The sequence below is a fragment of the Manis javanica genome, chromosome 10 (genome assembly GCF_040802235.1).
Source record: "Manis javanica isolate MJ-LG chromosome 10, MJ_LKY, whole genome shotgun sequence".
Taxonomy (NCBI): domain Eukaryota; kingdom Metazoa; phylum Chordata; class Mammalia; order Pholidota; family Manidae; genus Manis; species Manis javanica.
The window spans coordinates 2,491,954-2,519,926 of record NC_133165.1 but is presented as its reverse complement, the minus strand read 5'-3'; the positions used below and the strand labels follow the sequence as shown (position 1 = coordinate 2,519,926).

The 27,973-nt window shown below is 48.4% G+C and overlaps 1 protein-coding gene across 2 annotated transcripts; it reads left to right on the top strand.

Moving 5' to 3' along the window:
* Nucleotides 1-922: 922 nt before the first annotated feature.
* On the top strand, nucleotides 923-27,973 carry DNAJA3 (DnaJ heat shock protein family (Hsp40) member A3). Of its 2 annotated transcripts, XM_073214566.1 has the most exons (12): nucleotides 923-1,161; nucleotides 6,039-6,172; nucleotides 9,617-9,700; nucleotides 10,443-10,643; nucleotides 11,659-11,811; nucleotides 16,564-16,711; nucleotides 17,723-17,787; nucleotides 19,172-19,300; nucleotides 19,850-19,965; nucleotides 20,716-20,813; nucleotides 26,047-26,162; nucleotides 26,820-27,973. In XM_073214566.1, the coding sequence occupies exons 1-11, from the start codon at nucleotides 957-959 to the stop codon at nucleotides 26,148-26,150; spliced, it is 1,437 nt and encodes a 478-aa protein (XP_073070667.1). In that variant the 5' UTR covers nucleotides 923-956; the 3' UTR covers nucleotides 26,151-26,162; nucleotides 26,820-27,973. The 2 variants fall into 2 exon arrangements, with proteins under 2 accessions (XP_073070667.1, XP_073070668.1); XM_073214567.1 differs by lacking the exon at nucleotides 26,047-26,162 and having other exon boundaries at nucleotides 924-1,161.

Here is a 27,973-nt window from a genome sequence, read left to right as displayed (position 1 = left end):
CTACTTGGAATTCTCTTCCCCTTCACCCCAACCTGATGCACTTTCCATCAACGTCCAGCTGGAATGTCACCTCCCAGATGCCTTTCCTGACAGTACAATTACCCCAACCTGTTTGAGAAACTCCCTCACCCGTGTCCCCTTAAAACTGTTTGTACTTAGGATTGCATTGATCATATATTTCAGTTACTAGGAACCTGTCTCTCTCGATTGTCTTTTGCTCCTCCACGGCAGGAGTGGTATGTCATTCATCATTGCATCCCCAGTGCTCTAGGACATGCGTGCCATACAATAGGTGTTCACAACGTTTATTAAATTAGCTTCTGGGGAGCTCGGCTCTCCGCGACCTACAAGTTCACTGCAGGTTTGGAGAAGGGTAACACGCTTAGGAGAGGGCTAAGCGATCAAAGTCCGCCCCGTGGTAAATAAGCCAGAAAGGTGAGCTGAGAGACCAGGCTTTGAGAGTAGGTAGGGCCTCCGGCAGCCGACGCGCTCAACAAGAGAGCAACACTCCACGTCGCTCCACTGAGGAGCTGCGAATCTTGCGTTGGAGAAAGGAAGCCGCGCAGTGCATGCTGGGATACGCGCATCTCACGGCCGCAGTGCACGCCGGCATTGGTAGTTCCACTCCTTGCGGACACCTTTAAACGAATTACATTCGGCTACATTCAACCAAGTCCTTACATAGGTATGGTGCCACTTTGGTCATCCAGCACGGAATGACGAGGTTCTCTAGACAGGTACACTTAACAGCACTCTTCAGAGCAAACCTGGTTTTGGCGTCAACAAAGAAAGCGACATGGATCCAGCTGCGCGTGCGCAGCGCCCCGCCCCCCGATCCTGCGTCTGCGCGCGCAGCGGGTCCCGCCTCCGGAAGTGGCGGCGCAGCGAGTGCGCGCGTTGCCCTCTGGAACCTTTCTAGAGACGGGAGGCGCAGGCGCAGTGTCCCCGGGGCCAAGATGGCGGCGCGCTGCTCCACGCGCTGGTTGTTGGTGGCGTCCCCGCGGCTGCCGGCTGCAACGGGAAGAGGGGCCCGGCCGCCCAGGGGAGGCGTGGTGGGGGCGTCGCTAGGCCGCAAGCTGAGCGTCACCGCCCTCGCGCCTTCCCTGGGAGGTCGCGGCTCCGGGGCTCTGCTGACATTGAGATCTGATGTCAGCCTCACAGGTAAAGGGCAGACTCCCACACCAGAGTGGGGGCTCCAGGGCCTGGAAGGGAGGGGTTCGCCTCGCTCCAGCTACGGGGATTGCAGGGTGGAGGGTGCCTTCGGACCTTATGCAGAATTGCTTGGGGAGACGATCAAGCAGGAGGCAGAGAGGCCCAAGTGGCTCCTCAGAAACGGTAAACGAGGGAGAGCTGCATGGAGCCCCCGGCGGCGATGGTGAAACTCCTCGTAGGCCGTGAACCTTCACCTCTCAGCCAGCAGTCTCGAGGCTTTTTCCCAGGCTGCCGCTGAGCCCTGGCCCCATTACTTCCGTCTCTCCACCTAGCCGGTAGCGGAAAGGACGAGGTAACTGCCCTTCGGGGAGCACCTGCTTTTAGCCAGGCACTTTGTGCCTCATCTCACTTGATGGTAACAACCACCCTGCAAGATGGGGTCCAGAATCCCCATTTTAAAGAATGGGAAATTTAGGTTCTAGCAGAGATTGACCCGCCGAAACCCGGAGATAAGATGCATAGAAAAGAGTTGGCCCAAACCTGGAGCTGCCCTTCAAAGCTTGCGCTCTTTCCACCACATGGTTTAAACCGAAGGGCATACTCAGCCTCTTTTAGAAGTCTGTAATGATAAAAGTATAAGCTAACATTTACTGAGCACTTACTGTGTACCAGATATGGGGCATGTCCATGTGATAGGCCTTGTTATTCCGCTTTATAAAGAAACTGAAGCTTGGGTGTTAGAAACAACTTGTAGAATGCCAACAGCTAGAAAGTGGTAGAGCTTTGATTCAAAACCTGCTGCTTACCTAATTGCTGGAGGTGATACTGAATACGTAGTCAGCCTTTTAAGTGCTTAGCCATGGTGGTCGGTATGCTCCGTGCTGGATGACTTCCGCTGTAGTGGAGAGGGCAGAAGCATGGAACAACGGAGGAAGTGCTGAATGGTGCTGGCTCTTTGTGTTCCCTAGAGTTTATGCAGAGGATATCTAAGCTGTCTAGAATTTAGATAATTAATTCAAGGGCCTTGAGTAGGTAGTTTACACAAATTAATTTCCCGTTGGGGTTCAATTTTTGTAATGCTCGCAGAACAGGCAGTCATTGAAGTATCAGTGACCGTGATGACTTAGTAAAGTGAACAAACTTGCCCCCCAGCAGTGTGTGTGACCTCCATGAATTACTCCTTTTGAGCATCTCTCCACAACTGAACATTCATTCATTCATTTATAGGTATTTATGGAGGGCCTGTCATATGCCAGCCACTGTTCTAGGTATTGAGGATAGGGCAGAGAACAGAGAGACTGGATGTGGTTTGGATCAAGTGATCCCATTTTTAAAAATCTGTTCCTGCCACCATTTCCTCGTAGATGGAGCAGTAATCTGCCTGGGTTTCCTTGGGATTATTTGGAGCCGTTGTGTGCTGTATTTCTCAATATGTGCTAAATTGGTCATGTTTAGGTTTTGCTAAAATTTTCTAATGTTAAGGCTGTTTTAGATAGAATTTGACTTTATCTTTTTGTTCAATTATTAATTCCTTAGGTAACTATTAAGCTAAATTTGTTCAAATTACATTTGTACAAGTTTGGGGAACATTTTTGACAATTGTGTGTGAGAAAGAGACAGTCACTAAGTCCTGAGCCACTGTGCGACCATAAGGAACTACAGTTGCTTTTGCGTCAGCTCGACTTTCCCCTAAGTGAGCCGGTAGCTTGTGGTGGGTATGTTTTGTGTCAGGTGATGAGCACATGTTGAGAGGTGGCATCCTTCCAGATGCACTCTGTTACCACATCGAAAGTCATCAACTCAGCTCCCAAACACTGGGCTGCGATCTCATCACAAACCTTGTAGTACAATTAGATGACATAAAGACAGCAGTTTAAATACAACTTTTGTCCCAGTGCAGAAAAAAGGTAGTTATTTAATACTGGGTTGGCCATTCTAGAACTAACTTTGAGGCCAATCCTATTCTGGTTGTTCTAAAAAGGGCAAGACCTTTATTGATCATATCTTGGGGAAAAATTTGTTTATCATTAAATGACATCTTTCTAATTAACTGCTAATCATTGATGCCTTTTGAATAATGTCAAAAATCATCAGGCTTGTAATGGTTGAATACGATTTGTCTTTATTCACATGCAGTTTTATGCATTACTGTCTGTCATGGTAACTCAAGTTCAAGTTCTCCGCTTGTGATAGTGAAGCTGAGCTGTCAGCCTGCACTACTAGTCTCCACCCTCTGGAGTGGAAGGGGCGGGGAGGGAGAGGCAGGGTGGGGCCAGAATAGCCCCTTTCTCCTGATGGGAGAGGAGGTTGAGAACGAGAAGCAGTAGGAAGCTAGCTCTGGTGTTTTTCTCAAATCTGACGGAGGGAAGACAGCAGCGTTCTCCTAACCCCCGCTGCTCCCACTCTGCTTTTCAGGTTCCAGGAAGTGAAGGGTGCAGCAACGGAAAACAAGTGTGGGGGTACTGAAAATACAGATTTACTTCCTGGTTCTTACTGTAATCATTCTGACCCTTCCTACTAAGTTTCCTGTCTGGTAATCCCTTATATTGATCTCTTCCTGGATATGCCCAACACCCCCAGTTGTCTGTGCTCAGATTAATTTTAAGTAGTGTCACAATACTTGTTTTTTGAGGGCTCTTTTCACATGCAAACTCTGTTAATTCCCCATTTAAAACTTGCAGTGGCGCCCTATTGCCTTCAGGATAAGATCCTGATTCCTTTGCGTGACCCTAAGGCTCTTCTGCTTATTCCTACACCTCAATCATCGTGCTCCTCATCTTTAACCGCCCTGTACCACCACCACGTGCACACACGTGTGTGCACACAATATCTAATTACCTCATAGGACCTGCGTTTCCTAAACACATGATAAGTTTCACGTGAGCCACTCCCTCCGAAGCAAAGGCGATCATATGATTTATTGGCCAATGGGGCACTTCTGAAAGTGAAAGGGGATAGACACTCTCACAAATAATGCCAGGACTACAGGCAACAATCTGGATGGATTCAAACACTAACTTGTAGCCGATTCTTACAGCTTAACAGCAGGTGCCTTAGAAGACCTTCCCTGAACTTTTTTAACTGGGTTGTTTGGTGTCACCTGGGAGTGATTTTACCCTCCAGGGGACGTTTAGCGACTTCTGGAGACATTTTTGGTTGCCAGTTTGCGATGGGGGCAAAGTGTGGTGTACTGCTTACAAGTAGCTGGCCAGGGTGCTGTCAGCTCCTACAATACATACGTGTGTTTGTTTGCAAGGGTGGCCATAATGCCACAGACTGAGTGGTTTAAACAACAGAAATGTATGCATTTCTCCCCACAGTTCTGGGGACTAGAAGTCCAAGATCTCTGTAGTGACAGGGTTGTCTTTAAAGACTCTGCCTCCAAATACAGTAACATTGTGAGGTAATGGGGGCTCAAAGTATGGATTTGCTGGGGGGTGGTAGGGAGTGGGCACAATTCAGCCCCTAACAGTGGGACAGCCCTTCCACCTCGAGGAATCCAGCCCCATCATCAGCAAGGTTGAGAAACCCTGGTTCGGTGGCCCTTTTGTGTGTCCTCTGCCTGTGTAGTGTACACACGACCTCCAATACTCCGCTGCCCTACTGTGAGCACCTTGAGGGAACTGCCTTGGCTTTTTTCTCCATCCTTTACCCTCAGTGCCTAGTTTGAGATCTTGACAAATGTACGTTCCAGGCAGGCAGTGTCTGAGTGGTTTGCTGCCATATCCTCAGGGTGGAGCCCAGAGCCTGGGAGGTGGTGCTCAAGTGTATTTGGTGAATGAGTGCATGGTGAACATTTGACTTAGAAACCTGGAGCTGCCTGTGATCTTCATTCTCCACCTTGGCCCTGCTCTCCCTTCTGCCTCGTCTTGGCCCCCAACACCCCCAGCCCTGGCCTCGCTATCAGCAGTTATCACAGGATGGGTCAAGCATTAGGTAGGGCCTGGCTTGTAGGGCAGGCACTCCCTGAGCTTCACTTTGTGACAGGCCAGTCCGAGTTGGCCCTCGGCTCCATGCCCAGCAGATGATGATGAGCTGTTGGCCTTCATCCTGGCTGCTGATGCAAGAGGCCTGAAAGGAGGCGGGGCATGTGGCAGCCTGCCCCGTGCTTTGATTCCAGGTATCCTCCTCTCTGGGGTGAACAGCGGTCCAGCACAGAACCTTATAACCCTGTCCAAGTTTATATATGTGCATTGTTTTGGGGGAAAGGGGGCATGCTTTTGCTAGATTCTCTCAGATCTGGGACTCAACACTAAGATCCATTTCTTTAACACAGTGGTTCTCAAACTGACAGTGTGAACAGAATCATCACCAGAGGGCCTGTTAAGCACAACCTGTGGAACCCCACCTCCAGAGTTTCTCACTGAAGTCTGTGCCATGGGGCTTGAAAATTTGCATTTCCAACAAACTGATGATGATGCTGGTCCAGGGACCACACTCTGAGAAGCAACCGTGAGCGTATCCCCGTGGTTGCACGGTAGAGGGAAAGACCCTGGGAAATTGTTAAACATTGAGTGAGACAAAGCACATGAAAATACCTGGCACGTGGCAGGAGCTCAGGCTGTGTAACGGGAAGCTTAGTCCCTTTTTAATCATCCACAGGCACAGCCCCCATCTGGGGTGCTGTTTCTTGGGGGTGTAATGAGGCTATACTCTGGCAGGATCAGCCTCACCCAGTGCTCTGACACTGTTTTATATTCATTGCACACAGTGGTCTTGGCCATTTTTGAAGTGTGGTGATCGGTCTTCAGTGGGCTTGAAGGAGAGTAGACTCTAAAGCTGTGACCTCTTTGTTCCTTCACAGGTATAGCCACTGGTTTTTCACTCACAACTCCCTTGGTTGAACACATTCCTGGAGTGATTTTGTTTCCTTTTTCCTCTTTCAGGAGTCAAAAGTTACCCTTTTGTTTGCACCGCCTCCTTCCACACGAGCGCCCCTTTGGCCAAAGAGGATTATTACCAGATACTAGGAGTGCCCCGAAATGCCAGCCAGAAGGAGATCAAAAAAGCCTATTACCAGGTCTGTATGGAAGCCAGATTTTAGAAACGAAACCATAGAAGAAATGCTGTTGGTCTAGTCTGACGCTGATCAGTGCAGTGTATGAATACACAAGCCCAAACCTACTGATGACATGCAGCTGGCAGAGTAGTGTAGACAGTAAAGATGAGCTTTGTCAGACTGCGTTCCTCAAGGGCATGATGGTCAATGCTTCAGAAGAGAGAGGAGAGTCAGAACCAGAGATTTAAAAGGAATCTCTTCCCAGAGCTGTTTCTGCATTTGAATTTATTCTGCACTTGGAGAGTCAGTAGGTGTGCTGGTTTAAGTTTTGGGTTGTCATTTTGTGTATTCAGATAAGTTTATGAATTTAGAATTATTTATTTTCTTAACCCAGAATGTCTGAAATTCTCATTGTCTTATCTCAGAATGTCTAAGGGGTAATTGGTAAAGTGGCATGTGAGTTATCTAGACCAGTGGTTCCCAGATTTTTTCTCTGACTAATAAAATTCAGAAAATAAAGACACTAATGTAGGATTGCCAGCTTTTGGATTTTGCCACATATAGATGTTAAAAATCATCAAGTACAACCTATGAATGTCATTTGACAAAAGAAAGAACATCTTAAAACAATAAAGATAGGAAAGCTGTAATATCAGAATGAAGAAGATATCTTTAAACTAAATATGAAATAAGTTACCTTCATGAAAAATTTACTAAAAATTCTTGATTTTATTTTCCCATTTTTTTCCTTTTTTTTTTTTGTGGGTAAGCAAAAATTTTGTCCAAGCACAATAGTTGTGAACCAAATACTGATCAAGGCCAGACCTAACCATTTATGGCTTGGACGGCCACTCCTTTTTAAAGTGTACAATTTTTTTAAAGTATACAAATCACTCGTTTTTAGTATATTCATAGGTTGTACCGTCACTACAGTCGATTTGAGAACATTTTCAACACCTCAAAAAAAAAACCACTTACCATTAGCACTCCCCCCCATTCTCCTCTGTTCTCTGCCTTTGCAATTGATAATCTATTTTTGTTTCTATGGACTTGCCTATTCTGGCATTTCATAGGATAGAAGTTATCCAATATGTGGCCTTTTATGACTGGCCTCTTTCACTTTAGAGTGGTTTTCAAGGTTCATCCATATCGTAGCATGTATCAGTACGTCATTCCCTTTAACGGCCGAGTAATATTCCACTGTATGGATATACTGGAATATTTGGGTTGTTTCCACTTTTTTGCTATTACGCATCATGCTGCTATGCACATTCATGTCTAAGTTTAGTGTTGACCTATGTTTTCATTTCTTTTGGTATATACATATTCTTAGGAGTGGAATTGCTGAGTCAGATAACTCTGTTTAACCTTGAAGAACTATCAGACTAAGAGTGGTGGCACCGTTTTGTATTCCCACGGCAGCATGTGAGGGTTCCAGTTTCTCCACGTCCTGGCCAACACTTGCTATCTGTCTTTAAATTCTAGCCACTCTGGGTATAAAGGGGTTTCTCATTGTGGTTTTGCTGTGCTTTTCTATGCTGGTAATGATATTAAGCATCTTGTCATGTGCTTATTGCCATTTGCTGTATATGTATTCAGACCTTTTGCCCATTTTCAAGTTGCCTTTCTTATTATCGGTTGTCATGGAACGAGCAGAGGCCTGGGGCTAGGAGGCAGAAGTCCTGGCTTGGGAGTAGTGAATAACATGTCTCTTCTTTTGAGCTGGAGGGAACATACCTGGTGCAAGGGTGGGAGAATGTTGAAAGGACAGAACCTTGGGCCAGTTAAGGGACATGTGAGGCACTGTGTGAGTACTCGATATTTAAGAGAGTGGGGAACTATTCAAGTGTTTAGATGTGGAAATAAAAAGATCGGGTGAAGCTATGCAATATAAAACTGAAAATTGTTAAAGTAGCCTTTATGGAGTAATTACTGTTGTCAGACCTTGATAAAAGCTTTGCATATATGATGTCATTTAATCCTCACAGCAAAAGGCTCAGAGAGGTTATGACATACAGCTGAGGCCACATAAGCCAGTATGTGGCATACATGAAACCAAAATGCACGTCTGACTGCAAAAGACCTCTCTTTGCCTTATGCTAATGGCATGAGTGTGTACCATCGTTTGTTGCCTTGGCATTGAAACCAGCCCTGTGGCCCAGCGTGATCTACCCACCATGCCGTGAGACCTCTCTAGCATGCAGCCCCTGGGCCAGCATCTCTAGAAGCAGGTGCAGTTTGGAGGCCAGTGGAGCTGGACTCCCACCGTTTCCACCCACGGCTCTTGCACTTTGCACGGTGAAGCTCCTGGTGCTGCTTTGTGGTGTCTGCTTGACTTTGGGAGTGGGTTTGTACTCTGGCAACTTTTGCCAGCATCCTCATTCCTTCTGGAAACCAAAGTTGGGTGGCACATAACTAGTTCTTTCTTTGCAGACTTAGTGACTAATTTTGCTTTCTTTTGCTGGGGTGGAAGATCAAGTTAGCTGTTTGTGTTGACTCTCAGCATGAAGAAAGGACTCTGGGGTTGTGATGTTCAGCCTCCATTATTTGCCAGGCTGTTTTGTAGAAGAAGATTAAAGTTACCTGTGTAACACCAGACGAGGAGACAGCCAAGCTCACTCCTGTGAGAGCTGGTGGTGAGGGCAGTCGCGACGCACCCCACCTCAGGTGGAAGTGAGTTCCCGTCACTGGAAGTAATCCTGCCGTGTGTCTCAGTGACGGAGCCAGGTGGTTTCCCGCCGCCTTTAGCTTTGGGACTCCATGCCCCCTCCTTGTGCTCCTGTGCGGAACCTGCGGTAGTCCAGACTTAGAAGGTGTCAATGGCTGCGGCAGGTACAAGGATGAACATCTAACAAGCGCACAGCACCGCTCAGACGGCGGACGGTCACTCATCACAGAGTGGCTCGGCACACCCGTGTGCTCCGGGCAGCTGAGCGAGATTTTTCTGTTTTGTTTTTAATAATTAAACCTGGTAACACTGAAGCTCCAGGGGGATGTAGGTGAATGGGAAGGAGGAAGGCTTTTCACCATATACTCCTTTGTACTTTTGGAATTCTGAACAAAGGGAATATATTGCCTATTGAAGACAGGTTTAAATATTTAAAAACAAAACAAAACAAAATACCTCCAGAAGTAGTTTGTACAGCACATACATCTGTTTATCCAGGTATTTTCTTCTCTTTTTACATAGATGGCAGTGTTCCAGACACACTGTATTTGCTTTCACAAAGGTCTCAAGTTCTAAAGAATTAGTTGTTACTTTTGCTAGAGATTTATATGTGCACATACCTCAGATTTGAAGAGATTTTTTTTTTTTTTAGAGTCTTAAACCTTGTTTTAAGAATTGATGTTTGCAAACACACAAAAGAAACAATTCTATAAAGGAGGCTAGATTGTGACTGTCATTTGGGGTTCAGTTTTAGTCATCATCTTATGTCCACAGTAATTTATTATTTGCTCCCTTAGCTTGCCAAGAAATACCACCCAGACACGAATAAGGATGATCCCAAAGCCAAGGAGAAGTTCTCCCAGCTGGCAGAAGCCTATGAGGTAATGCCATCCACCGGTATGTGCAGTCACCGTCCCTCAGCCGTGTGTGTGAGTGAGTGTGCCGTGCAATGTGCCCTGATGTGTCATGGGGCCTGGCATGAGGGCTGTGTCCCTGCATCAGATCGCCTTGTTGAAGAAAATAAAGAGTCCCAGGTGTTACCTCTATATCCAACTTAGAATCCCAGTGGAGAACGGGACCTGGTAATCTGTATTTACAGAGCTCCCAGGTCATTTAGATTTGTAGCTGGGTCTGGGAACTCCTGGTTGGGCCGGTTAGTTCTGTACTTATTTGATGACCACCCCTATATCTGGTAGGGGTGGTGGGTATTGTCAAAGTAGACCATCACTGCCCCAGAGGAATTTAAAGTGTAGTCAGGGGATGAAGCGTACTTTTATGAAACGATATTGGAGTTATTTAAAAGTGGACCTTATTCCCATATTTGGACCATCCTGAAGGCTGAGGATATATAAGGTGTCATTTGCCTGCTCTGTGTGTATGTGTGCACATCACCCCCCATCCCTGCCCCAATTTGAATAATGATTTGAGTAAGTCGCAGACATTGCATCTCTTTATTCCTAAGTACTGTCTATTTTCTAAGAACAAGAACATGCTTTTATGTAACCACAGTAAAAGTGCCAAAACCAGGAAATTTAATGTTGTTACATTCCCACCAACTGTACTTGGTGTGAACTTTTTGTCTGTGTCCTGGGAAGCGCCTGATTGCCGGGCCTCTTGCGGTAGGTGCTGAGTGATGAAGTGAAGAGAAAGCAATATGACGCCTACGGCTCGGCTGGCTTCGACCCCGGGGCCGGCAGCGCCGGGCAGAGCTACTGGCAAGGAGGCCCCACTGTGGACCCAGAGGAGCTCTTCAGGAAGATATTTGGGGAGTTCTCGTCATCGTCTTTTGGAGATTTCCAGAGTGTATTCAGTCAGCCTCAGGAGGTAAGCTCCTCGTTTGCAGAGTCATTCAAATTGTAGCTGCTAAATGTGATGTAGACAGATTTGATCGATTTCTGTTTCTCAAAGAAAAAGGCAGAGCAACCTCAATGGAATGATCTGGGTGCAGCCATTTTGTTAGGAAATAATTCCAATATTTGAAAGATTGTGTAGGTAATGATATATACAATCATTTTGACTATATTCTTACAGTTGCTTAATCAGGCAGCACCTAAGCCTCTTAGAATTTTCATTAAGGCGCATTTTATCTCGCGCCCGCTGCATTATTCCAGGAGAGCTCAGTCCAGCAGGGACACACCGCCAGTCCTGCCTCTTCCATATTTATGTCCTAATAAGACATTATCCAAGTTGAAGAAAGGGGGAATATTTTATGAATTAAGTTATGACTGTGGATCATTTCAACTGTTTGTAAGGACCACATACAAATACCATCTGCGAACAGTTTGTTCAAAAGTACGTCTTCACTTAAATTGAACGTTACCTCTTAAAAATCCTGAGGCATAGGGCAGAATCAGTTAAGGCAGTCCCATCCATTCTTGGCAAGAATAGGTAAGTAAAGTAGTTAAAAAGTAAAATAACTGGAGGCGGAGGGTGGGGAATGAATGGGTGGGGCACAGAGGATTTTTTAGGGCAGTGAAAATACTCATGATTTTATAACAATGGACACATGTCATCGTACATTTGTTTAGACCCATAGAATGTAATCTATAGGCTTTGGATGGTTATAATGCATGATGTAGGCACATCCTTGCTGAAAAGCGTCCCTCTCTGGTGAGTGATGTTGATAATGGAGGAGGCTGCCCGTGTGTGGGGGCAGGGAGATGTGGCAAACCTCTGTACCTCCCTCTCAATTTTGTTAACATAAAACTGCTTTAAAAGAAAAAAATCTTTAAAAGGAAACTGAAAACTGCTGACCAGTGCCCTCCTTTACTTTTAAAGTGGAACATCACTATGGTAATTATAAAAAGGAAGATGACAGGCTGTCCTTTGATTTCTTTAGTACATCATGGAGTTAACCTTCAATCAAGCTGCCAAGGGTGTCAACAAGGAGTTCACTGTGAACATCACGGATACCTGTGAGCGGTGTGATGGCAAGGGGAATGAGCCGGGCACCAAGCTGCAGCATTGCCATTACTGCGGAGGCTCCGGCATGGTGAGAGCTTAGCCAGAGCCCCCGGCCTCCCCCAGGGGTCGCCTACCACTTGCCCACCTATACTTCTTACTGTTTTTATTTTTTCCTGTGTTCCTCTGGATATTTATTCAGCAGTCTCTAGGGCTTTGAGAGTTCATAATCTGATGGGCCTGTTTTATCTAGAACTTTCTGCGTCTTTCCAGGAGTGCTCTGTCTTGGTCAACAGTACAGACAGAGCAAGGAAACTGCTGTCTTCTCTGAAAATACACTTTGGGATACTTTGGTAATTTGAAACTGGGGTAGGAGAGGGGGACTTAAATTTTTCTTGAAGTGTAATCAGTTTTATTTTTTCTTTTTGTAAAGTTTTTGATAGCATTTAAACTTACAAAACTGTATAAAGAACCACTTCCTTGTTTCTTTTACCCAGATTCACCAATTGTTAAAATTTTGTCCCATTTGCTCTGTCATTTCTGGTGTTTATTTTCTAAGAACAGGAACATTCTTTTACATAATCACAATGTAGTGGTCAAAATGGGGAAATTTAGTGTTGGTACCATAATATTATTTGTACTTTAATCAAATTTCTTCAGTTGTCCTTATGATGTCCTTTTTTTCCTGGCCTAGAATCCAAGCTGAGATCTTCTATAGTATTTGGTTGTCATAACTTTTATCTCCCTTAATATGGAACAGTTTCTCAGCCTTTGTTTTTCTTTTGTGACCTTGACATTTATAAGGATTATAGGCCAGCCATTCTGTAGAATATCCTGCATTTTGGGTTCATCTGAATTTTTTTCAGTATAAGATTCAGATTATGCATTTTGGGCAGAAACCACAGAAATGTAGTGCACTTTTCAGCAGATAATGTCAGGAGTCATGAGGTGTCACATTGTTGCATTAGTGATGATGTGACATTTGATCACCACCAGTTAGTTAAGGTCGTGTCTACCAAGTTTCTCACTATAAAGTTGCTGTTCTTCCCTTTGGAATTAATAAGGAACTTGTGGTGAGATGCTGGACACTGTATAAATATCCTGTTCCTCATCACACTTGTACTCAGTAGCCATAACATCCATTGATCGATCTCACCTACTCAGTTCTTAGTGTGACAGTTGCAAAATGGTGATTTTCTGATCCCAACATCTCTTGTGTACTTTTTAATTGGCATTATACTGGAAGGAAGAACTTCTCCATTTATATTTATATTTATTCATTTATGTCATGTGAACTCATGGGTTCTTATTTTATTCACTGAGTTGTAATCAGTGAACTTACTTACTTTGATGCTCAAGCTGTTCCTGACTTGGCCTTAAAAGTGGAACATCACTATAGTAATTATAAAAAGGCAGATGACAGGCTGTCCTTCGATTTCTTTAGTACATCATGGAGTTGACCTTCAGTCAGGCTGCCATGGGTGTCAACAAGGAGACATGACCTTAACTAACTGGTGGTGATCAAATGTCACAGCATCACTAATGGGACAGTGTGACACCTCATGACTCCTGACATTATCTGCTGAAAAGGCACTACATTTCTGTGGACTGCCCCTGTGGAAGTCCCTTGTGCCCTTCTGACATGTCCCCACCATGCTTTTCCTACTTCCTTACTATGTCACAAGGTGTTCTAGACTCAGCTTGAACTTTCTCTGACATACCCCGGAATCAGCCATTTCTCCAAGGGTCTTTATTCCTTTTAGTGTCTAACAGGATTTAGAAACCAAGACCTGTGCTCTCGGTGTGCTCATTGCTCCTGCAGTGCCATTGCCTCTAAGCCTGCTCAGACAGGGCCAGGAAGAAAAGTGTGTGTGTGTGAGCTCCTATCTATGTTTCTTCCTTGTCATTCATATGATAGAGATATATACACACCTATCCATCCACCCACCATCCATCCATCCTTCTAACGAACCAGTGAGTCCAACCCGATAGTCGCACTTCCAGCCCAACCGGTTCATCCAGTTTCCTAGCTGTCCATATTTTAAATTTTTTCTAATGAAGAGAAATCTGGCTCTGATTATCCTCAGTATGCTTACTCATTTGTTCAATCCTGTAAGACAAAAAGTAATTTCAGAATTGTTACCCATACCGCTGTGAAGGTCTTACTGGCATTCGCTATTTAGAGTTCTCTTCCTCTCTAGATCGTACTGTGCTCTGAAGTCACTTGGGTCGCTTCTTTTTCTCGCCCTTCACTAGGATTACGCTTTGTTAGAAATGCAGTTAGATTAAGTCTGTATTCTATCAAGATGGTTTCCTATTCAAGGGAATCACGAAGCTCACCACCACCACCTTTAGAATTAAATCGCTGTTCGTACTCTGTGTGTGTGGCAGGGGGTAGAATTTGTCTGCAGAAAACCTTAAAGAAAGACAAAGTTCCTGATATTCCTACGACTTTAGCATTTTAGTGTGTTGCCCTCCAGTTGTTGATTAGGAGTGTTGTTTTTGTTTTATGTTGCTTTTTGAATAGGTAATATATGCAAATCATTAAAAACTCAGTGGTTACAAATTATAAACAGTATAAAATGTCTCCCTCCCATTCTTCTTGTTATTGAGTTGCATCCCTCTCTCCTTTCAGATGCAAACCTGTGTGCACATGGCTTTTTTTTTTATACCAAAGTTAGAATACAGTTAGCACTGCTTGTGCCTCACTATTTTATTTTGTTTTTATTTCTCAGTATATTTGGGGATATTATGCATGTATAGCTGCCTATTTTTTTATAGCCATAATACTCCTTCCTACGGACACATCACAAGTCACTTAGCCAGGCTCTGTGAGTGGACACTCAGGTTATTCTCATCTCCTGCTGTTACAGGCAGTGAATACCTTTACATATTGTCATTTCTCTTATTCATTTATTGCATGTGCAGATATCTGTTATGTGTGAACTTGAACATCTTTTTCTAAAATTTGAGTCATTCTCTTCTTTTGTATCTATTCAACTTTTGTCCTTTCTGCTATTGGATAATTGATCTTTTTCTTATCATTTGTAGCGGCCCTTGATAGTCCTTTGTCAGTGATTTGAGTTGTATATTTTCTGGTTGTCTTTTGCCTTTTGACTTTGAATATGTTTTTCCATGAATGTCCATAATTTTCAACAGTTCAGAATCATACATGCAATTTTCTTTTTTCATTTATTATAATATTAGGTTTTTTCCATGTCTTTGAATATTTTTAAACGTTATGTTTTGATGACTGAATAATAGTCGGCTGGTAGGTGTACTCCAAGTTATAATTATAAATACTCCTATTGATAAAGGACCAATTTGCTGCTGTCTGAGAAAGTGAAATTGAGCTTTCATTCCTCTAGAGGGCGCCCTTTGGAGACATGAAGATTCCTGGGCTACCGTTTTGTGAGCTGAGTTGAGGTGCTTGTTATAGATAGATACAGATATGTTTTATGGATTATTCCCAGTTCCCTCTCCCCTAAGGTCTTTTCTCCAAAGTCCTAAATTGCTGTGGCATTTTTTTTTTTTAACATTTCTGAAGTGAACGTAGAGATAGATACAGTAAAGCTGAAGCATATTCCTCTCAAAAGATAACATTTGAGACCAGAAAAAAATATTTGCAACACGTTTGCTAAAGAATTAGTACTTCTGATATGTAAAGGGCTCCTTCAGGATAATGAGAAAAAGACCAACAGCTCATTAGCACAGCTGTCAAGATGAACAAAGAGGAAATGCAGGCGACCAGTAAGCATTTCTCATTCGGGGAACGCAGGTGGAAACAGGAGGAAGCCTTTGGCTCACCCCCCAGAGGGGCACACATTCCAAGGATTGGTGCAATTCCTGTGGGACTTGAGTGCCTCCTACCCTGGTGGTGGGGGTGGAAGCCGTTCTGGCTTCGGGGAGTGGCTGTTGCTGTCGCTCTTAAAGCTTTGTGTGTGCATCTCTCTGGGGACATAGCCTACAGATCACACTTGTAAAGTCGCACATACACAAGGTCTCCCTTGGAGCCTCATGCGTAACAATGAAGGACTGGAACCCCAGTGACCACCAGGAGCGCATTAATTGTCATCAAAATTTTACTTTAAAAAACTTTTTTATGGAGACAGATCGAGTTACAGAAAGGGCACCTCAAACTATGAACTTAATAGTTACCTTGGGAGTCATGGTGGGAGATGAACAACATTGTCTTTATATCACTTCTCCATTTGCTGTAACAAGTGTGTACTCGATAAATTTACAGCTACGACAATCCAAGGATGTTAGATTAAATAAAAAAGTAATGGACTTCCAGGGCCCAGTGAAGAGCTGATGGGAGCAACCCCACTGGCTGTGGGCGGGGGTGCAGGCGGGAGGCTGCGCGCCGGGCCTGCAGGCGGGCGGCCTGCCCCGCTGCTTGCGGCTGCTGCTCCCCGGAGGGGGCCGCGGCAGTGCAGGCGCAGGGCCCAGACTGGCTGCTCTGGGCTGGGGGATTACATGCAGTTACACTTTCCTCTTTCTTCTCCTGTTTTCCTAGGTGTCGCTTTTGTAATTAGAGGGGGGGATACTCTTTCTGAAAGGCGCTTGCTCCGCTCCCAGGGGTGTCGGAACTCCCATAGAGAGGCAGTGCCTCATCTTCTCAGATCATCAGCTTGGTGGTATGGGATGTCAGTGTGTTCAGCAGTTGGTGTGCTCTAGGCCAGATGATCTCTGAGCCCCTGCGCCTGTGTTCTTAGGCGTGTTTGCACACAAAACTAAACTGCTGAAACATTTCTCTCGTGCACATTGTGGTCCCAGAGCCTCAGCCCTCAAGAGTTGGTCTTTGTACTTAAGGGTCCCATGTTTTTCTCCTCTTTACCAGGAAACCATAAATACAGGCCCTTTTGTGATGCGCTCCACATGTCGAAGATGCGGTGGCCGAGGCTCCATCATCACGTCTCCCTGTGTGGTGTGCAGAGGAGCAGGACAAGCCAAGCAGAAGAAGAAGGTGGTGATCCCTGTGCCCGCAGGTGGGCGCTGGAGTTCCTCCATGCCCTGGGCACCGGGAGGGTTGAGGCTGGGGTCGCCTTGGGATTTGGCCATTGTGAAAGCCACAGTGAAGGCCCTGGAGGTCGGGTCTAGAGGCGGACTAGAATCTCTGCATTTCCTGTCTGTACTGGTCATCCCTAAAATCTGCCCTTTTCCTGTCACCCTGGGAGGCAGGATCTGACAGGGCCCTCTGCTCCTGTGTGGAGGTGCCTCGTCTCTTCCGTCTCTAACCAGTGAGGCGGCCTAGTCTGCACCCCCACCCTCTCCCCCTGGCTCAGGGCAGCCTGTGACCGCTCTCCCCAACCAGCTGTCGTTCCCGGGTGGTCTTCCCACAGGGCAGTTCCATCTTGTCACTGTCGCTCGTCCTTTTAAGCCCCTCTAGTGACTCAAGGGCCCTCAGCCTCCCCACTTCGGTCTCCCCTTGGTGCCTGTGCTGCCGCCTTCCCGACGTCATGTAGCTCCCTGGACACGCCTAGTGCCTCCTGGAAAAGAGGCTTTGCCTCTGCTGCTCCCTGTGTCTGAGACCCACTCCCACCTTCTCCCAGTGGGTCGCTTCTGCTCCCCTGAGCTCCCGAGGCAGGGCCGCTCCCAGGAAGCCTTCTGGGCCCCTCCCTGCTCCTGAGACACTCCTTGGGGGGGTGATCTTTTCCTTCTAAGAACACATCTCTGTTTGTAATGATACAGTTTTTAGTGATACTTGGTTAATAGCGATCTCCCTGCCAGCCTCTAAACTCAGTGCTGTGTGGGCCTGGCGGGAGGCCGGCATCCAGTAAATGTGAATGAATGAATAGAAGGAGCTCTTATTTGGTTGTCGGTGGTGTGTTGCAAGGAGTCTACAGTCGCACTCCTTGCCATATCAAGCAATTGTGTTGTTCCTCATTAGCAGGAAACAGGAATGAGTAAGGAGTTCAGTGGGTTGTAAATGGATCTCAGGTAGAAGTTACCCTGGGAGGTCCCAAAATAATGTTCTCTTTTGAAATTTGTTCTTGTAGGAGTTGAGGATGGCCAGACTGTGAGGATGCCCGTGGGAAAAAGAGAAATTTTCATCACATTTAAGGTAGGTGCCCTGCTTGCCTCATCTCTGAGGGGTTATGAAGCATGTTACGTCGAGCTTTTGTGCTAGGTATGGAGACAGCAAAGTCTTCTTGAGTTATTTTATAAGCTGGAAACAGAGGACACGTAAAAATACTGAAAATGTAGTCTTATGTTTTAAGTTTTTGAGTTGTTCATAGGGACAGTAAGTGCCAAAAGTTCAGTTTTACATACCAAGTACAGGGCCTCTGCCAGCAGTGCCCCTAGGTCCACCCGAGGGAAGCCCGCACAGGTGCGTGCCTGTGTCCAGGAGCGTGACACCGACAGCCTGCCTGCCGCCTTGGGGAGAGGGGCTGAGTGACGCGCACTGTGGTCAGGGCGCCTCAGAGCAGTCAAGGGAAGAAACCGTCACGTGTGTCCGCGCAAGATGCCTTGAGGCTTCTCAGGTACCAGAAAGGGACAGAAAGCAGACTGCGAGAGGATGCAGGGAAGATCACTGATGGAAGTGCTAAAACACACACGATGGTGTTAACGTGTTATTTAGGCACGTGTACATGTGCAGTAGAAGTAAAAAGGTGCTGGTGGAAGTGATAAATACTGAATTCGGCCTAGTGGTTGCACTGGAGGGGTGAGGAGGAGGCCAGGAGCCTTCACCTGCATTCGTAACATTTTGTTACTTAAGCTGGGTTGTGGGTACAACGTGTGTGTCAGTGTTATTTACCTTGCTGTTTATATATATGTGGAATATTTCATAATTTAGAAACAAAAATAATGTAAAGTGTGAATCTTCTAGACTGAGAAATCAAAGACAAAAAGCAGCAAGCTGGAAATCAGTTGGTAAGAGAGGTTTGGTAGAGAATTCAGGCTCTGTTCCATCTGGTAACAGGGGAGAAAAAAGAGAGGAGAGACCGCTGGAAGGCAGAGGGTAAGGATGGCTTTGTGACGCAGAACGTGGTGCTTCTAAGATAGAAATAATTCCAGGGCCACCAGTCTGTCCTGAAGGTACTTTACACCAAACAACGGTTTGGCAAATAAACTGTTTTACCTTTGTAGCTATGTTAGTCTGTGTTTCCCTACACTTCATGGTAGAGTAGGGGTTTGCCTTTTTTTTTTTAATGTTCGAAAAGCCAATCTTACTTCTGTGTCTCCCATCGTGACTGATTGGCTTGGTCTGAGACTGACTCTTGCATTCCAGTGTAGAGGTGGGCTGGCCTGCAGCCCCCGACCCTGGAGTGGTGTCCTGCTTGAGGAAGGTGCGTTCTTGCTGTCCCTCAGCACCGCACTCTGAGCACAGGCGCGGTGTGCTGCGGTCAGGGCCTGAGCGCAGTCTGCTGAGATGTGCAGCTGTCGTCCAGTCTCAAGAAGGGCCAGTCTGTGAGTGACCACAGCTCTCACCCTTGGCCCCCCAGGTGCAGAAAAGCCCCGTGTTCCGGAGGGACGGCGCAGACATCCACTCCGACCTCTTTATTTCCATAGCACAGGCCCTTCTCGGGGGCACAGCCAGAGCACAAGGCCTGTATGAGACAATCAGTGTGGCGGTAAGAGAAGAGGCTGCGAGTGTCTTTCCCACCCTCATGCTTTGTGGCTCTTTTTTTCTGAAATGGGAAGTGACTGAGAAGTGGCTAGAACTTGTGAGCAACCGGCTTGTCGGGGACTCAGAGGAGCCGAGGAGGCAGGGCAGGAGGAACGTTAGGCCATCAGTCCTCGGGTGTGACTCACCAACCACAGGCCTCGAGGGTGTGAGCACCAGGGCCGGCAGTTCCTGGGCAGCGCCCACGCCTCTGCTGGGGGTGCTGGGAGCAGTGCGCCCCATGTTGGTTTGCCTCTCCCCGTGTCGCTCTGTGTACCCTTTCATTCCTGCCTCCTGGGCTCACCTGCTCAAACTACCTGCCCGGGTTACAGGTTCCTCATTACGGTTCTGCTCTGGGGGACCCCAGCTTAGCCAGTTTCTGTGTGGCTGTTGGTGGGTTTGGCCTAGAAACCTGAATGGGAGTTCTTTTTAAAGAGTAAGATTGTCTTTATGTAGTGAAATGTGTTCGTTCGGGCAACAGGATACAAGGGAAGCCACAGATGTCCTTTCTTTATAGATCCCTCCTGGGATTCAGGCAGACCAGAAGATTCGGATGGGCGGGAAAGGCATCCCCCGGATTAACAGCTATGGCTATGGAGACCACTACATTCACATCAAGATAAGAGTTCCCAAGTAAGTGCGTGTGTAGCCGTGGCAAAGCCACCAGCTCTCTGCTCGCCTTAGCCACCAGGCAAGAGATGGTCAGGCGCTTCTTTTACCTCCACACCCTGTGCCAAGCGGTGCGGTGGGGTGGTTCAGTGCTGGGCCAGGCTGCCCAGGCCCATGTGGCTCTGCTGCTATAAGCACTGAGGTGCAGGTGGGCTGCCTTTTCCTTGAAGTCAGGTGCATCCTGCCCGACTTCTTCATCTGCAGGGGAGATATGATAAAAAGTGAACCTCAGCAGTCTCCAGAAGATGCTGTGAATAATACCTGGGGCTGCTTAGCTGTTGCTGCTGGTGTTGATTTTATTATTGCTCTCAGGGTGCTCAGATCTGGTGAAGGGGCAGATGTGTAACTAGATCTGGTGTGTGACATTGGCATCCTCTGGGAGAAATCTGAGCAGAGTGCTGTGGGCATCCTGAGCACGGCCTGCCCGGCACTGCTTGGAGGACTGGGTTTCCAGCACTCCCTCTAATTAGGTAATTTCCGCACACACACTCACGAAGGCTTTTTTTTTAATCCAGTAAATTATTCAGCATAGCCGCAATGGCAGTGGTTTAGAATAACTTAGGGTATTTTAGACTGCAGAAGCTTTGAGGGTGTGTGCCCCTGCCTGGGTTGGGGTTCCACGTTTCCTGCATGCTGCGTGGGGATTGGCTGCTTCTGCATCCTCTAAAGGGCTGCCTGGAGAAAGCACGTGCACACTAACTCTTTGGCCTGCAGGAGACTGACAAGCCGGCAGCAGAGCCTGATCCTGAGTTACGCTGAGGATGAGACCGATGTGGAGGGGACTGTGAACGGCATCGCCAGTACGAGCGCCGGTAAGGCGGCATCTGCGAGCCCTCCTAGGCGGTCCCTCGGGGCGTGCACGGTTTGAAAGTGGTGGGGTTTCCACCTGGGGGTCTCATGGGCGCCCCGTGAGCGTCGTGGGGAGGGGCCGCTGAGAGCCGCGTGCTCCCGGGAAAGCTGCTCCTCCCTCCCGGGTGCACGCTGGCGCCCAGAGGTCAGCACGAGAGCGCTTCTGCCAGACGGCAGCTGTGTGTCTCGGGCTGTTCTTCTGAGTTCTATCCTTGGTTCTGCCGCTTGCCCCGTGACCCTGGGCACACCCCCGCCTGAGAGCTCCTGCCGCAGCCGGAGGGGCAGAGGGATTACAGGGCCGTGCGCATTCCTGAGCCAGAACGCTCCTCCACGGTTCTTGTGTGTCTTGTTAATGACACGTACCACAACAGTAAACAAACAAGCAAACAAAACCAAGCATAGTCACATGACTCCGAATCTGTCTGTCTGTAGCAGGTCTGACTTTATGTGCCTCATTCACCCTCAGCTCAAGTGGCACTCTCTCTCTGGAGTGTAGTTAAATGTTGGTGATTTGATACCAAAATGCCTGCAGGCAGAAGCTTTGGCAGCCGCCGCCTAAAGGTAGCCTCTTCCTGCAGGAGGTGGGCTGCTCTGCTGCAGAGCTGTGGCTCTGCTGGCTGGGATCCTGCTCAGTTGGGGCAAGCCGAGCCGAGGGGGGACTGGTGCCAGCAGCACATGTCCTCCTCGTCACAGCGTGTTGTGTCTGTCTGGGCTCCGGATGCTCCTCTCATGTTCTCAGAACTTGGATGGTATTAGATCAGCATGTGGTCCTTCAGAGCAGGGGACGGCCCCTGGAGGGCTTGGTCGTGGACCTCCCGGGTGAGGGTGGGGGTCCCAGCAGCTGCAGCCTTTGCGTGGACTTCACTGAGCTCCTCTGAAAAAAGCAGCCTCCACAGATCCTGTCTGTAGCCTGGCCAAACACAGAACGGGCACTTAACTTTAATGGTTTGGAACATCGACTTCTCTTAATGTCTTGTTATATCCCCTGAACTAAAAAGAAATGGAATGGCTATTCCATGGCACTCTGTGCCCCTCTAGCTTCTCCTTCCAGAATCCCACATCTTCCCAGTCACGTGGCATGCAAGGTTTGTTTCACAGACAACTCTCGGCCGCCCTCTGCCCCACCTGCCAGGGAACTTGAGGTGCCTGAGCTGAGCCCTGGGTGAGGACACGGCCTTGTTCACTATACTTATGTCATGTTTTTAAACTCTCTTCTCATAGCTTAAGTCGAAACTTGATCATGCAGTCAGCTCATGAGCATCTTTAGAGCTCTCATTGTGTTTATGGTTCCCTGTCCTCAAGGCCGATTCCCTCTCCCTCCAGTCAGCCAGGGGTCATTGGGGACCTCCCAGAGCACAGACACTTTGTCGGTTCTTCCTTTTTAAATTTTTATTGACACAATTTTGCTGAGTATAGTTTAACTTCAATGCATGCATTTAATATGTATTTCTGAAAAATTGTTTTCTAAAGTGAATTGGCTGGCCAAATTATATCTGTTTCCACTCCCTTCCATTATCATTTCCAAACTATATTCCAAGGGGAAATTTGGCTCCCAGACATAACTTTTTAAATGGCATTTAAGAATCAGAATTGGCTTCTAACAAGGCACTGTCAGCCTATGCCTGGCTGTGGTCAGGCATCACCTTACACTGTGGTGAAAGTTACTTTTGCAATCCACATGTGAAGATAGGGCAGTGTATGTAATTTCCATATCCTGACAACTTCACTAGCACTGGGTCCTATTTAATCTCTTACTTGTTTTATCTCCTATTTCAGGCATTTAACAAAAATTATTAACTGAAGTCATACTAGAAGCAGTTGTGTCCAGTTCTCAGCAGTTCTTGGGATAAAGTGTTCTCTGGTCACTTAGTAATAGCCGCAAAGCACGTGTGAGTCGGAGCCAGTAGAGGCTGGTGTGAGAGCTTCAGATGCTCACTGAGGCCTGAGCCTTCGCTTCCCTCACGGGATAGGTCGCTGCAGGGTGTTTGGAGTAGATGCACTTATGTAGGAAACTGATGTAAGGTTTTTGGTGGGCTTAGTATCCCTTGTTTGTTTTTGTTCCCTAAAACAGCTGCTGAAAATGAAAACCTCAGTGGTTGACCCTAGCTTCCCTCCCACGTCTGTGAACCAGAAAGACCGTTGCATGCTTAGGGATTTTCAGCACTCTTGGGGCTAAGCAAAAACACAGGGACTTGGGGTTACCTCCTGAGGGGGAGGGCACAGTCTGCGGTCACCGCTTTAGTGACATAGCATGTGCTTCCAGATCACCACTCATCCTTCTGACAACACGTAGGTACATTTAGCTGGATGTGTAGGAAGCCCTGGGGACTCTCCCTGCTGTTTCTCTCCTCTGACGTGGCCGACAGCATTGCGCATACATCCCTTTTTGCAGGGTGAGGACAAGAGGAAGGTGAGGGGGAGGACACTCCAGTAGAAGGGAAGGCGCTCCGCTGGCCCTGGGACCTGCCAGGCTGAGTGCAGCCCGGCACCTCCACCTGCAGGCGGACCCAAGTCCTCCGAGGTCATACTTGGAGTCCTGTTGGCCTGTTTCTTCAAACAAATGTTCATTGAGCGTTTGCTGTGTGCTGTGAAGTGACGCACGGATAGACAGGTCCCTGCGCTGTCGAGCTTACAGGCAAAAGGGGACACAGGGCAGACATTGAACCCCCAAATAAGTGCTAGACCTTCCTTATAACACTAGGAGTTTGTAGCTGGGGAGAAAATATTTTGGCCCAAAAAGGTGTTTCATATTCACAGAAGGATTGTTACCTGGTCACTTACCCCTGGTACCACCTTGCACAGCTGTCACAGTCTGACTTGGAGTCCCTGCCTATAGTAAACCAGAATGTTTTCTCTGTGCATCCCTGGCACCTTGCAGGGAACCAGGCACAAGGCTAAGTTTATTTGAATTCATTTTCCTGACCATTGGCTGGGAAACGCTCTGAGTTATGGGAACATAACCCCTTCTCAGGAGAGCTGTGTGGACTGACACAGGAGCCCTGCAGCCTTGGGCACAGATGAGAAACGCTCATGCAGCGCCCATTTGCATGGAGTGGACTTCCAACATGGGGCATTTGCTACTTATTCTAAAACGCAACCATCACGTACCAGCTGTATTTAAAGAAGCCTTGGCAATGAAGTGCTTGTGTGCGTGTTGTGTAATGAGGCCGGAAGGCATCCCGGGAGGCTGGGAGAGCCGTGTGTTTACGGGCTGGCTGGCCCCACAGAGGCCCACAAGCTATTCCTGGCGGCCAGTTCAGAATGTTAAATTCCGTACTTCATCCTTTGATGTCCCTGCCTTATTTTACCGATAGGAAGGAGCCCATACCCCTTGTAGCCAAATTTAAACTAGCAAAGGAACTAAGGCCATGTTCCTGGTGTCAGGGGGTAAGACTTCCTGGGTGTGTGCCTGTTTTATTCATTTGTTTTGTTGTGTATCATCAAGCAGCCAACCAGGTACTTGTTCTGCCTCTCCCGGACTTTGGTCCCTGTGGCTCAGGAACGGCTGCGGCCATGGGGCATAACCACTTCCCACCTCCGGGTGACAGGGGTAGCACGTTGGGGGAGGAGGGTGATGGCAGTCACTGCGTTTCTGTAAACTGGAGATGACAGCACCACCTGCCTCAGGGTTCTTGATGGACCGAGATCGCTGGGAAAGCACGTGTGGAAAGCCCAGCAGCAGTCTCACAGGGTGGCGCACACAGCCTTGCTGTGCCCTTACCGAAAGCAGTGAGACCCGCTGCTCTTGCTCTGCTTTGTCCAAGGAGGCCCAGCAGCGGTGGGACATTTCTGCTTTGTGGATTCCTTTGTGGTAGGATAGTCCTTTTTTGTCACTTAAGCTTTTATGTAAGAAGAGGGGCATGAAGCTGAAGGAGGGCACATCGGGCCTTGTGACCCATGGTGGTGGGCACCTCTCATGCGGGCCTGCCAGGTGGTTGCCCGGGGCCTCATCTGGGGAGCCCCGGAGTTCAGGGTCACCAGCACCTTTGGCTTTGGGGATTGCTCAGAGTGCTGTTGGCATGTCCTTGTTGGAGGCCACCGTGCTCTTGGGACATTCCTGAGCTCTGAGGGCATGAGAGGTGCAGAAGACTGCGCAGGGGATGTACCCAGGGCGACTCCACCCCACCCCTGCCCTGCTGGGGACATGCTGCCCAGAGCTTTGGGTCTCTCACTGATGATGGCGTCTTAGCTGAGATCTTGGGGACTGTGACCATTCTTTACTCTGCTACATGCTGTTCATGGCATGTCTCCTAGCACGTTTAAAATGTACCCTCCAATTCAAAGTGTTGCATACAGGTCTCTAGTCTACTCATAGCCAAAGCTGGCCCTGCCAGGGGACGGTGGGTAGGCCTTTGAGAGGATGCATTCGTGCAGCAGAGCCGTTCCTGCTCTCTCAGCCCAGGCCCTCCAGACAGCAGAGCAGCCGGCCCTCGGGAGCATTAGTCAGATGCTCCGGACGGGCAGTTTGCCCATGATGGAGAGGTCCTCTGTGCCCCCACTGTGGCAAGGAAGTGCAGCGTTGCGGGATTCCATGAGTTGGTCCCCACTCTGGTATCGTGGAGACACCATGTGCACATGTACAGAGAGCATGACGTATGGGTGCTGGTCGGCTGGTCTTGGCATCTGCTCACCTTCTTAGAGCTGGTGGCTTGGTGGTTAAGAGCCTGGGCTTCGGAGGTCTGCGGCGTGGCTTGAGTTTGAACCCAGTTCTGCCTGTCCCCTCCCGGCCGTGTGGCCTTGGCAAATGAAGCACCTGACCTCCTGTGTGGGGTATGCGTGTGCGTGTGTGTTGTTTTATCTGTGAAATTTCCTGTAAGGTTACCCTCGGGATTGAATGAGCTAACGTGGCAGCTCTGGCCTGGCCTGTACAGCTTCTGGCACTTGGCTCCGTTTTTGTTAATTAAGAGAGAGACATCCAGTTGTTACCCTTTTCTGTGTCTTGTTTCCTCCTCGTGGATCAGTGACTCGTGGAACAGTTGGGACATTCGGAAGCAATGAGTGGCCTGCTTGCTTCAGTCACCTGACTGGCAGGGCAGCGCTGGGCACCCTGGGAATGTCCATTCCCCCTCGTGGTGGCGCTTGGTCACTCCTTGAGCCGCAAGCCTCTGGGTGGCCAGACTGGGCAGGTGGGGCCGGGGATGGGATGTGCAGCGGTGTGTGCCCTTGACCCCAGTTCTCTCTGCTGTTTGTGCCCAGGTGGTAGCACCATGGATAGCTCCGCAGGAGGCGAGGCTAGGCCTGAGGCTGGGGAGGACCAGGAGGGATTCCTTTCCAAACTTAAGAAAATGTTTACCTCCTGATAGCCCAGCCAGGTAGGAAAACCCTTGAGGTTTCTTGCCCCTTTGTGTCCCTCTGTGATCCAATCTGTTTTCCCTCATGTTGACCAATGTCACACCCCCCGCCTCGCCCCCAGGGGGAAGAGGTGTCGGTCTCGGGCGTGGTGTATCTGCAGCCCTCAGAGCCCAGCATCTGGGCTGTGCAGACACCTGCGTTGGGATAGTGTGTGTGAGTCAGCCGGGAGCACAGAACTAAACCAGACTGCAGTGGCCAGCCTTCTGCTGGGTCCACTTCCTGGAGAGGTTGCACTGGGGAGCTGCTTCCGCCCTCTTTCCACCAGTTCCCAGGGGTCTTTACAACCCGCAGTGGCAGGAACCAGGTTGCCCACGGTCACAGAGGGCAAGTCCTAGCAGAGCCAGGCCTAGAACTCAGATCTCCCCGACCTCCTGCCTGTTGGGTAGCACCCCTCCTGCCTGGGAGGTGCAGGGCTGGGGAAGCCTGGCGGGGGCGCTGCTGGGAGTCATGATTGCTCACTCTGGCGTCTCAGGACCCACCTCTCACTTGTGTGGGTCTTGGGTGGCCCGGCGGGTTCCTGGTGCAGCTCCTTCCAGGGAAGATGGAAGCTCACCCACAGGGATGTCTTCCACCTATGATGCCAGTGAAATGTAACTATTTGTGTCTTCTTGGCTCAGGAAAACGATCCACAGGAAACTAGGCTGGGAGTAGCCGCCTCTCCTTGTGGCCCGGCACCTTGGAGACAGGAGGATTCCAGAAGAGCAGCCCTGAGCCCCTGCCTGCAGAGGCCCTGGGAGGCCTTGGTGACAGCAAAATCATGGCCCAGCACACCTTCCCACGGAACAGGCATGGCGGACAGCCCCAGGCAGGAAGGCACAGCACTTGTAAGGGCTGGTAGAAGTTTCCTGTCTGCGGGTAGGTAACTGGGCCTTTTCTGTCTCAGGCAGAGTAAGACAGCTGGACATTCTTGCAGACCTAAAACTCTTAATTTGAAATTGAATGTGGTAGAGATCTTAAAGAATCAAAGGCCATGCTTACAGCTTAAAAATGAAGCCTTAAGCTGTACCGAGTTCTGAAGCAATTAATTTCCCTCTCATCAAACCTCTGGGAGGGTCTGGAATGAGTCTTTCCTGACAGGTTGTCTTTTCAAGGAACCTGGACCCGCATACCCACCAGTGTCACCCACCCCTCAGCAGAAGTCTCCCTTGCTCTTGGGAGTTCAATTCTCAAGATGCCAAGCAGCTGAAACGTGGGTGCCTTAGAGCCTAGGGAGGCATGTACAAAGGGTCCCTGGTGATGCCACTCCTGACCACGTGGGCCGTGATCTTTGTCAGGACGGACAGTCCTTCCTTCCGCTCTACGTGGGGTGGCCTCTTGTCCCCGAATATTGTGTTATGTTGTGCTATGCCAGGTGTGTGTGCGGCGCCTGCCTAACTGCTGGACCACAGGCAGCCGTGGCTGTGGCCTGGGCCACACGAATGGCCTCCTCCACCCAAGCCCTGCCCCCGCTGCCTGCTAGGGGCACGCCTCTCACCACTACACAGTTGACATCTGCTCTCAGTAGTGTGCTTAAATTATTCAATGCTAAAAACCATCATCTTCCTGTATAAATATTTGTTCAGAAAAGGAAAGCTCGTCTGAGCAGCTGAAAGGTCTCCACCGTCCAGTCAGAGAAGAGCACTGTCCCCGCCTTGGCTTGTAGGACGTGTGGTTCCGTGTGTGTCCAGATCTGCCTGCTGTGGTGAGACAGGCTAATGGAGAAGACCTCTGAATAGTTTCCTTTTTGTTTTCCTTCATAATTTACTAAAATAAAGCATCTACTACTGTCTGA

Excerpts from the sequence above, each read along its gene's own strand:
- DNAJA3 (XM_073214566.1), top strand. The coding sequence starts at position 957 with ATGGCGGCGCGCTGCTCCACGCGCTGGTTGTTGGTGGCGTCCCCGCGG. Across the intron at positions 1,162-6,038 it reads ATCTGATGTCAGCCTCACAG|GAGTCAAAAGTTACCCTTTT; the intron begins GTAAAGGGCAGA and ends TTCCTCTTTCAG. Across the intron at positions 19,966-20,715 it reads ATCAAGATAAGAGTTCCCAA|GAGACTGACAAGCCGGCAGC; the intron begins GTAAGTGCGTGT and ends TTTGGCCTGCAG.